Source organism: Argentina anserina, chromosome 6 (genome assembly GCF_933775445.1).
Source record: "Argentina anserina chromosome 6, drPotAnse1.1, whole genome shotgun sequence".
NCBI classification, from domain to species: Eukaryota; Viridiplantae; Streptophyta; class Magnoliopsida; order Rosales; family Rosaceae; genus Argentina; species Argentina anserina.
This window is the reverse complement of record NC_065877.1, coordinates 11,967,140-11,979,166: the sequence shown is the minus strand read 5'-3', so window position 1 is coordinate 11,979,166 and position 12,027 is coordinate 11,967,140. Positions and strand designations below refer to the sequence as shown.

The 12,027-nt window shown below is 35.3% G+C and overlaps 1 protein-coding gene across 1 annotated transcript; it reads left to right on the top strand.

The window, feature by feature from the left end:
• The first annotated feature begins 6,994 nt into the window (after positions 1-6,994).
• On the top strand, positions 6,995-10,671 carry LOC126796892 (uncharacterized). Its single transcript, XM_050523606.1, has 6 exons — positions 6,995-7,057; positions 7,138-7,242; positions 8,708-9,323; positions 9,507-9,930; positions 10,023-10,256; positions 10,341-10,671. Exons 1-6 carry the CDS (start codon positions 6,995-6,997, stop codon positions 10,669-10,671), a joined length of 1,773 nt encoding a protein of 590 aa, XP_050379563.1.
• The last annotated feature ends 1,356 nt before the right edge of the window (positions 10,672-12,027 follow it).

Sequence of the window (12,027 nt, the reverse complement as noted above, 5' to 3'; positions counted from 1 at the left end):
TATTACTATTTCAGACAGTAGAGTGGCATAAGCGACTCTTCTCAATATCAATGTCAGACCGTTTGGAACATAGAAGATTTGAATCTTAGTTCAACACGGCAAGAGGTAGAAAACAGCAAAATGGCAAAAGGAAAACGCATGCTGCACCACAAAACCGTGGAAATAGTTTCGAGCGGGTTGGCGACGGCAAGGGACATGGCTAGGGCCTCAGGGGCCGTGCCAACTTATGGACACACTGGGGAGGCGTCACTGGCAAGGGTAGCCACACCACACATGGGATATATCCCTCAGTCAAACATAAATTTACAAATAATGCACATTGCTTTCGATATAGATTGACTAAACACTGAGTCCGGAACTGCAGTGCAAGCAATAGAGGTACAAAGATTTAATGTCTTTAGAGACTAATCTTGTGAATGAGGTTGAGATAGAAGCTTGTAATGCTAATCTCACAATTGCGGATTTGGTAGCAATATTGCTAGAGACATGGACACTTTGAATTTTGACGTACAGTCTAAAATCGCATCAACTTCCTATTGTAAAGGCATGTTGCCTTAGCTTTTAATTTGACTGGGTCATTATAAATTAGGTCAATCATAAATCTTGATGCAATCGTGACGGATAAATAGATTTTCAAAGTGTGTTTTTAGTAAACCATTCGATTATTTTTCCTTAGATGCAAATTTTGGTTCGGATTATTTCGGCATTATCATTAAGTCACAGACTATATATGAATGTTAGAAACTTATTTTCAAGCACTAAAACTTGTCGACATCCTTTTGGAGAGTGGACAGCAACAAAGGACGGCCTCAGGGAGGCGCGGTGTTACAGCCAGTCTCAGGGGGAGGCTCGGCAACTCGTGTCGGCCTTCATGGTGAAGGTGCGGTCTTCGATTCTTCTTTTTCTATTCATTTAGAATTAGAATTGTAATGCGTTTTGGCGGATATAACCATACGTCGATTCATAATTAGGCTCATTCAAACTATGTGTGATGTTTATGTCAAGGATAAATTAAGGAGTCTAGACCTAGTCTAGCGGTTTTAAGTGTGCCTCGCACTACCTGCCCCCTACTCTTTTGACAAGTCCATTTAGTTTGGAGTTACCGAACGGTTTCAATTTTTAGTTTCTTTTCACATACTCGCTCTTCTTGATGGATTGAATCATAGTTGTCATGACTTTGATTTACAAAACTACATCACCTAGACACCGAGCACGTGTACACGGCCTCGGGAGGTAGGCTCGCCATCCTTGCTTTCGAGAAGCAACGTTACACAGCATTGAAGCTTCCAATGTGTTTTTTTTTTACTTTTGCGCTCATGTGAGAATACTCACTTGATTATAAGGAATCGACAACTATTCTGGAATTAGTGTTATAAAATTTCTTTGTGACTGTGATGATTGGATCATCACAAGTGAGCAAGTAAAATGCTCGATTTATATTGCATATTGACATTATATTTCATGTTACAGAAGCTCTCTAGAGACAGAGAAGCTATTGAACCTTGCAATGTTCTAAAGACAATTTATGCTAATGATTTATGAGAATGATTATAATTCTTATGTATTACCGCTAATGAGTGTGAAAAAAAAACCTATTAGAAAAGCTTATGAGTCAATCTTGTGAATTAGATTCACTACGCTTAGGACTATTGGATCCTACCTCGGTGACTTGAACGTCACCTGAACTACTCGAAGCATCTTAATAACCAATTAGATTGTGGTTATCGTGTTATTGAACACGGCAGGAATCAAATGCATGGTCGAAATAGTTTTTGTCCTATTACTGGACGTGATCATGGCATGGATCAACTTAATTCTCAATTAAGTTATATGATTCATACAAAGCTTATACGTGGCTTTCTTTTTTGATTATCAAAACAGTTGGTTTGATTATTGAAAAGCCAACTCGTGGCTTTCTCATACTAAGCACTTATCATGTATGCACGGGTATGCTACAAATCATGCATAGGCATGCATACGAACATGGCTCCACAGTGTTGGAGGCCCCAAGGGTCGTCGATCGAAGGCAATGCGAATATGGGATGCAAAAACATTTCCCTAGATACTTCTCTGATCATTTACCAATGCCATCACTCGTTCTATTGATAGAGCGTTTTGTTATAACGTCTATAATAAACCCTGTAAAACATCATCGTTAGTATAGAATAAGCAGGGATCGTTCTTTCCGGGGAATTGAAGGGAACTCTAAACTTTTAGTGTTAACAAATAATGGGGGGTTTGAGATTGATTATTAACTACTAAAATAAAACATAAATTACTATTTACATGATCGACTTCTCTTTAACAAACTTAAACCAAATTTACCATTACACCACATAATTACAAGTTCGAACATATCATGCATTCTAATTCGACCAATTACATACTTTTTAGACACCAATACAATTAGAGCCTTAGGGGATCATCTAATCATGCAAGATTTCAATTAACATTTAGATTGACTTAGGGCCTAATCTAAATTTGCATGCAATCGAATTCAATAACACTTAGAGTAGAAATCAAACAAGATTACATTTAAGCACCAAATCTTTGTTGGAGACATGTTTCATGTGTGGCGTCACCCACCATGGTTTCACATGCAAATTTCCAGAATTTTTACCACTTTTAATCAACACAAACCGAACCTACTTAGGGCATGATTCGATTTGTGTCAATATGGTTGATGAATCTAGCACTCAAACACAATCTTAGGGATTGCATCCAACCGCTAAATTCATATGCACATATCTGAAAATTATCTAAAAGTATGAGAAAGATGATTAGAACACAACAATAGAAATACAAACTCATTAATTATAGGAAACCATTAATTTGGCAAAGAACCAAAAATCCAATAAAACAATCTGAAAATTTCGATTCTTAATACAAAACAATAATCCCACACAAACATCATACTACAATCTTCATAGACAAAGTATTGTAAAAAATCAAAAACGAACAAACCCGTGGAGAAGAGTTGCGAAAATCACACGTTGTAGGAACCTTGGAGGTGTGTCTTCAATGGTGATTTCGGTGGAGATGGAATTTGTATATGGGGAGAATGGCTTGCTGTTTTGGTAAAAGATGTTTGAGGTAGTATTTTGGTAGAGGTTTGGCTCTTGAATGCAAATGAGAAGTGATCATATTTGAGAGGTGAAGCCATGTATATATAGAGGAAAGATTGAGGGTTTGAAATTGCTTCTTTCTTCCTATAATAATGCCATGCTTTAATCCCTTAAAACATGTCATGCTTTAATCCCTAAAACATGCCATGCTTTAATCCCTAAAACATGCCATGCTTTAATCCCTAAAACATGCCATGCTTTAATCCCTAAAACATGTCATGCTTTAATCCCTAAAACATGCCGTGTTTTGTTCCCTAAAACATGTCATACTTTAATCTCTAAAACATGTCATGTTTTATGCCTTTAATGATCATCTTCTATTTAATTGTTGCATGACTTGGCTCCATCTTTTTTTCTTTAATTATCTCTTCAATCCAATCTGAAAATAAGAAAATAAAATCATAAGTAAGAGATAATTAGTTTCAAAACCTAACAAGGATTCCTAGTCAAACTAGGACTCTAAACCAATTATGCGTTTTAACTCATGTAAGCACAAAAATGCATCCAATACTGCTCAAGACTCTTACTACGACTCAATGACTCAATAGTACAACAATAAGAGCTAAACAAAGTACAAATTGAGGTAAAAACATGTTAAAAACGTCGCACTAAGTGCTCCTATCATCTATAAAACATATTCTTTACCTAAAATAGGAGTAAGACCCTCCTACACTAAAGATATATAAGAAAATATATCATTCTTACTTTGAATCAAATGGAGATTATGTGGATTGATTCAACCAACTTGCATACATCATAGAAATTTTATGGTGTTGGTTGTTTTTGGTAACACATTGGTTACGTGTTATACCATCATCCACTACTTATGTTGGTTATGCTATAGAATCAAAGCACCTAGTCTGGGTTTAATTTCTATAGGTGGCGATGATTTTAGAGCATATTATATGGGATCTATGATGAGCTTCATATCCATATATAACAACCCAATTGGTCTTACGATAATTAACTATGTTGATAGTCTTGATATTTGGTGATGCATTCCAAACTTTTGTATTAAGGGTTATGTAATTATTGCATGCAACGTTACTTATTCAACTATGCCCACCATCATTGTATTTTTCACTAAAGAGTAGTGAATATGTGCGAGAATTGACTAGCACTTGCAATACTTGAGCTCGACAAGATTGAAGCGAATCTACAATCTTTGAGCTAAGTTAGATGTGTCATATTGTGTTGCCATAGCGCACAATGATGGGTTCTTTAGTTAGATTGATATATGAATAAGTATTTGTATTGGATAGGAACTTCCAACTACATCCGTTAATGTTAGTAACCATGAGAGGTGATCTCGTTTTACGTTATAGTTACGTATTATCACTTTAATGAGACAGTTTTCTCATCTTTAGGGGGAGATAAGAACAAAGGTGTTCAGGTGAAGCAACTTGGAATTGTCGTGGTTTGTCCCCATCATGTCTCATCATGATCCCCAAATCTCATAATTAAAGTGACGAGATCGTATAGCTGCAATCTTCAAGGGTTAATGTCTCATTAAGAAGACATGGCGCTACCCATAATTGGGTAACCAAGAAAGAACTTGGCATTGCACCGCAGACATGGGCTGGTGGCACGGTGACACCATAAACATGGCAACATGGTGTCATAGGTTGATCCATTGATCAAAAGATACTCATCTGTCTCATGAAATTTTTCTAGATTGTGTTTTTCATTAGGGGACGCCTTAATGACATAGTTTATCCATATAGAGATCTCTACAAAGAGAAATTACATTAGTGTACATGAGGGAGTGGGATAATGAGTTAGACATCAAACTATACATCGTTGAAAGTATCAACGTAGTAGCTTTGGCCTAAATAGAAATGAACAATCCAGTTTAAACAAAGAAATAGGTCATTGCAAAGGTGAAACCAACACTGCACGTATAAATCCTATCAGATTTGTTAGAAAGTGTAGTGAGAAAAAGAGTTTAGACTCACGGTGAGTTATCACTTACCTTATAGTGGGAACGCCCTGGAATCGACTACGATGAGATTTGCTCTCGTAAATGGATGTCATCGCACTCCGTTACCTTGCTAGTTAGGCATTTTCTGAAAAACTAACCAAGCAGCTTTGGAATATGGTCATTATATATCTCTATGGGATCGAAATCATGAGATATGAATGAAGGTTGTTAAGCAAACTTCATTCACCCAAATCAAGTGGCTCTAGACCACATAGCAGGTTTGCAAAAGGGTTTTGAAACACTCACTAAGTGACATCTTGATTGGGAAGAGATACGGTGTTAAATTATGCTCATGTGTGCTTATTCTGGGTTAACATAGACATGCTAACTATGTATCGAAAATCCAAGGTTAAAAATGAAAAAGGTCTGGGAAAGACACAACTCGAAAAGGTAGTCGAGGACTGTAATATTGGTGATTATTCACCAATCGGCTTAGGCACTCTAAAGGTATAATTGAGGCCTCATATACTCTCATGATCAGTTAAAGTCTTTACTCTAAAGAGAGAGATACCACTAGAAAGCTCTATGTATCTACTTTCCGACCAACCACTCGATCATATCTATTATATTGAGTGAGTTATAGTTGTTTTGGCAAAGTATGACGTTTTTGTGCGGAACTTGTAAATCAGTCAGCTATAACATAGCTTTGTGAGCAGGTCCTAACGAATTAGATTATGAATCATATGTCATTGGAAAGGCAAGGATGTCTACTTTCCAGATCATTCAACGGTTCGTTCATATCTGTTTCCTAGAGAAAGATATGACTGATTAAGCAATAAGAGGTCATGTTGTGTAAGAATTTGATTTTCAGTGCGAACTTAAGTTTTAAGTTTTCAAGCAGCCTTCTCCTTATGATCAACGTGAAATTGATCATACGGCATGAGTAGCTCAATCATTGCCCAAGACCACATTTGAAACACATGCTAAGCATTGATATGCTAAGGTTGATAAAGCTCCCATGATTAAGTATGAATCAAGTGGAGGTGCAGACATTCGAGGAAGTCTAGTACATTACATGTTACTTTCAAATATGAAGGGTGCGTTGAACTTTTTTTCTCCTTTGACCAAGGTTATTTTTCACCCAAGAGATTTTTGTTACTTGACAATGTTCTTAACGAGACAACATTGCATGCACCATTTATGTCTAAATAGCGGCTCTCTTGATTAGTATAGTTATCAGGGGGAGAGGTAGACATCAGGGAGAGTCTACCTCATACTTGTTATCTTCGAAATGAAGATTGGTGTGTTATGCTTAATATGAAAGCACATGATAGACGCGTGGCACAAGGGGGAGTGTTTTAGGAAACTCACTCTATGTGTGATTGGTCTATTCCATATAGAATCAGGAATAAGCATACCATGTAGTAATCGGTTTACTATTACTACTAGTGATATGTTTCCTACTTTACTTATGTTATGTTCATGTAATCCTCTATATATAGAGACTCATATCAATGAATAAGATGATCTCAATTTATCTCTACATTCTCTCTATTGTTATATTATCATTTCTCCTTGAACAGTTTTCATTATTTTTCTTTTATTAAAAAGCTGACATTTATAAAAAGGGAGGTTCTATTTTCACATCCAAAATTACTATTTGTACCTCTTGATTTTTTTTTTTTCGCTTTGACTTTTTCAACTCACCTAAAAAGACAATTAAGAACAAGGAGAAGATTTTTCTTTACTCAGTAAAAAGGTCGTTCAGTCTTCCGACTCTTCTCTTTTTCTTCCTACGACCTCTTGGTCTTCTCTTCTTCTTTAACAACTTTTAACCCAGAAACAAGAACAAGTCACAACCCTAAAATCTTCCATCAAGTCGTTTCATATTTTTTAACGATTAGAGTAATATTCAAGTTAATCTATGTCTGCCCTAAAATAGCATTCTATGGAAGAAACTAAAGATGAAGTGGTGGATAGTCAAATTTCGATGGCTCTATCTCAATATAAGGTATGGGCTGATTAAGAAGGTTCTTGTCTACTATTTCTTATTTATATAATTGAATGCCAATATATGATTTGGTTATGCAGGAACAAAATCAAGATGAAGTTGACATTGAATCCTCTCAATATGATAGGGTTGGATTAGAAACAGAAAGCATGAAAGATTATACAAATCTATTCATGTCAAGCCAGGTAATTATTAAACCAAAATCAAACGTAATGTTATCCATTTAGGTTTTGTTTGCAATTGTCAATCTATATAATATTTCGACCTAGTCTTGTGCCTCTGTTGTTCTACAAGACTTCCAATTTTGTTTGTTTTTGCATGTATGTGCTACTGTTTGTTAGGGTTTGGCATCCTTGTATCTTTACTAGTGTATTGTGTCTTGCATTAAACTTTTACAATTGAATACATCTTGATATTTTCATTTTGTTATTTCTTTCTCTCAGTATTATACTGATTTATGATTAATTAAATGTTCATTGCAAGGCAAGAAGAAATTGGTATATTGTAGGTACTAGAAAGAGGTTGTAAAATAATAATTTTGATTAAATGTTCCGATAGAAAGAATCATCACACAAATATTCCAAGTTTATAAGAGATGAGGAAATTTAGTTGTAATCAAAGATAATCAAAATACTTGAGAAACCACAACTAAATAATTTCCAGAGAGAAGTTGTACTTCTGATTTATTTCTTTCAGTTCTGTTGTAATTTCCCGGTAAGCAGAGCCAAATATATCTCGCCCACATCTCGATCCAAGTCTAGCTTCCTTTGCAGAACATAATCTAGCTGGTGACTGAGAGCAATTTGATTCTGTAAATCTGAATGTCCTCTTTTGTTTCCTTTAAGTCTGAAAGGTAAAGAGAATAAGAAAGTGGAGAAAAACAAGAGTGCAAAATTATTTATTGACCAGCTCCCATAATGTTTTAGTCATCTGTTTTGTGTTAAGCAACATGGCTACCTCCATCTTGTTCAGAAACAAACCACATTAGAGTGGCTTGCATTATAGCTTTTTATCCTGCAATCAAAAGAAAGTCATGTTTAGAGTGCAATTATAGCCACAAAGTTCATAGTTGTTGTAGTGCATAACTGCGGATTACATTCAGCACTGCTCAATCCTTGATGTTCTTATTTCTAAAACTAAGCACAAAAAGATAGGGAACATAGTTTAATACTCTTATCTCATGATTTATAGCATGATATGGTATACAATGTTGTAGTAATATCACCACTAACACATACGCTACAATATTTAAGATTAAATTCACTACTGCAGTTTGAACTCCTAGCAAAAATATATATTAATAACATGGTCACAAACACTTTTCAGACATGACCTACTTTAGAAACATTTACATAATAAAGAACTCAACCAAAATAATATCAGTTGGTATCAAATCCAATCCTACAAATGATAATGCCTTTTGGTAGTATTACAGCTTGCATTAGTGGTCAAATCCAATCTGAAATATAGCTTTTCATCACATTGACATGTAGAAACTTTTGAAGTTATTTTGGTAGTATTACAGCTCAATATAGTGTATTTTAGTGTTATATTTTCATCAATTAAGTAGTTTTACACTTGTTATATTTGAGACTTTCTTATATGTTGTCCCAAATATAGATTTGATAGTTTGATACTATTGTGTTGCAGGCCTTCCCAAGTAGAGATGCCCTAATAGAGTGGGTTCATTGTATTGGAAAGAAAAATAATATGGTTATTATTATTCAAAGGTCTGATTCAGGAATGATTGGGAATAAGAAAAAGAGACCAAAAATAAAATTTTGTTGCGAGCGTGGTGGTTATTACATGCGTATTTTAAAGACTAAAGCTCATTGTAAAAATATACAAGAGCATGTTGATGAAGATAGTAGAAAGAAAAAGCGTCAGAAGGCTAGTGGTACGAAGAGATTTGGGTGTCCATTTGCATTGAGGGGAATCAATGATTTTGGGGATGAATGGACATTGGAGGTAGTATGTGGTATACATAACCACCATCATGCTCAATCCCTTCATGGTCATTCCTATGCTGGACGTTTATCTAAGGAAGAACATGCAATGTTAGTGGATATGTCAACTAGCTTGATAAAACCCAAGGATATCCTCATTGCTCTAAAGAAACGAGATCGAGAAAACGTAACAACTATGAAGACCATATATAATGTTAGAGCAGCATATCGGACAAAAATTATGGCTGGAAGATCGCAGATACAATGTTTGCTACATAAGTTAAGGGAACACAATTACATTGAGCACCACAGGAGTGAAGGTAATATCATCACTGACTTATTTTGGTGTCATCCAGATTATCTTAAGATCTTACGTACATTTCCATATGTTCTTATTATGGATTGCACATACAAGACAAAAAATATCATTTTCCTCTTTTTGAAATTGTTGGGGTAACATCTACTGAGAAAACCTTCAATGTTGCATTTATTTACATGTCAAGAGAGGCAGAAGACAATTACATGGGCTTTGAGTAGATTGAAGACTCTTTTGTTTGATGACTATACTCCAAATGTTATTATCACTGATCGAGAACTAGTACTAATGAATAGCATCAACAAAGTATTTCCTCATGCCCGACATCTCTTGTGTAAGTGGCATATTAACAAGAATGTGATGAAAGAGTGCAAGAAGAAGTTTGCAAGAAAGGAAGGGTGGGAATCATTTAATAGTGCTTGGAACACTGTAGTTGGTTCTACGAGCGAATATGAGTATTGGAAAAATCTCAAGGATTTAGAGTCTAAATTCAGTTCATATCCAAGTGCAGTAAACTATGTGAAAAACAGTTGGTTGGACAAGTACAAAGAACGATTTGTGGTTGCATGTACAGACAATTGCATGCACATTGGTACCACTACTTCGAATAGGTGATCCTCATGCTCTGATCCATTATTTCTAAATTTTCAAAACATACTTAATCTGTGTCTTATGTCATTAATTTGCATGCTCTTTTTGTTAGGGTGGAGAGTGTGCATTCAAAGTTAAAGAGACAACTTAAATCTAGTCTGTTCGACTTCAATAATTCATGGGATAATATACATTCATTGATGGAGTTGCATCATACCGATATCAAGGCTTCTTTTGAGAAGAGTCGATGTTTCCTGCAAAATAATTTCAAACATGACTATTTGAAAGAATTAATAAGTTATGTATCAATTGAAGCCTTGAACAAAATTGTGTGTGAAGCTGAAAGGTGATTTGAATTTCAATGATTATATATATAGCCACTATATATTAATGTATTTTATACTTATTTGAATCTGTTCATCAAATACAGGATCAAAAATATCAAGGACTTGGTATTTTGTGGTTGTGCTATACGAACGACGCACGGTTTGCCTTGTGCACATGAGATTGCTGAATTCAAACGTTTTGATAAGCCTATTCCTCTTGATGTAATTCACGAGCATTGGAGACAGTTGGGTGTTGGTCAAACCATGCATACTAGTGACGGGATTGATGACCAAGAAAAGGTTCCAGTTAAACAACATATGGTTCGATTGGAGAAGTGGGTTGAACAACAAAACGATGAAAGAAGGCGGGAATTTTTTATAAAGATTGATGAGCTGATGAATCCTGGTAGTACGTTTCTTAAAGAACCTGCATAACGAGTGAAGACAAAGGGGCGTCCACGTATTGACACTAGTACTCGTCGTTTGCCGTCAGCATGGGAGATTGATAATGTTCAAATTGATCAGGTTAATCATTCACCCGGACCTACAGTTTATGAAGTCGCGCAAGATGTTCCTTATGGTCCAGTTGTTCCTATTCATCTTACTACATCAAACCATAAACCGAAGGGTGTTCCAAATAAAATTGAGATACAAATTTCTTTTATCATACTAATTAATTTAATCATTTTGTAAAATTTTGTTGACTAACTCTTTTACTTTAAAGAACCAAAAAAAAACTCCCAATACACAGTCCTTACAACCAAATATAATTGCCAATTTCGAGTTGGAATGCAACCATATATTATCGGTGCATATGATGTTGAATCTGATGGTAATTGTGGTTATAGAGTTGTTGCGTCTGCGGTGGGATTCGGTCGTAAATCTTGGCGTCGGGTTCGTAAGGATTTATTGTTCGAATTGGATAGTATGCCGCAATTGTATGAGATACTCTTTGGTACTGAACATGTTCAGAAGGTTAGAGATGCACTTGGCCATCTTAATTCTGGATTCGCTATTGAAAAATATTGGATGTGCTTCCCAGAAATGGGACATCTAATTGCAACTTGTTATGGTGTGGTGGTGATCAACATATCAGATGAACAATGCATAACGTTTCTCCCATTAGAAGACCACCAAAATGGACATTTGAGTAGCAATGAACTTAAAGAGATTGGAATCGGTCATGTGAATAAAAATCACTATGTACATGTATGTCTTAGAGTCAAATACATGTATTGATGGTTTAAGTTTCCTTCAATAGATGCTAACATGGTGCTTCCTTTTTTTCAGCTTCAATTGTCTCCCGGAGATCCACTGCCATATCTTGCACCAAATTGGGAGAGGAATGCAGACTCTAAAGTTATACATCTGTATTCAAGATATCATGACCGTTTGGAGGAATACAAAATATGTTGTCCTACTACCGTAGTTACAGGAATTTTTATTATTGATGACTTAATATTGTTCAATAGTCATTTTGATTGAAATATACTTTGACTAAAGATACGTGCATCATACATATTGGTTTATTTATAATATATAAGACAAAGGCATGATATGTGCAATCTATCACAAGAGAAGCTTCACTTATTCTCCTAAACCTATCAATGCTTACATCAATGTAACACTGAGGACGCAAATGATAATGAAAAAAAATTAGAGTTGTCGGAATTCATTTGTTTACGGTTGTCTGAAAACATAGAAAAAAATAGAATAAACAATTACAAGGAGGTACAAATAGCAAAAAGTGAGATGCAATTAGAATAAATTAAGGGTGAAATAGATAAAACT

Excerpts from the sequence above, each read along its gene's own strand:
- LOC126796892 (XM_050523606.1), top strand. The coding sequence starts at position 6,995 with ATGGAAGAAACTAAAGATGAAGTGGTGGATAGTCAAATTTCGATGGCT. Across the intron at positions 7,243-8,707 it reads ATCTATTCATGTCAAGCCAG|GCCTTCCCAAGTAGAGATGC; the intron begins GTAATTATTAAA and ends ATTGTGTTGCAG. Across the intron at positions 10,257-10,340 it reads ATTGTGTGTGAAGCTGAAAG|GATCAAAAATATCAAGGACT; the intron begins GTGATTTGAATT and ends CATCAAATACAG.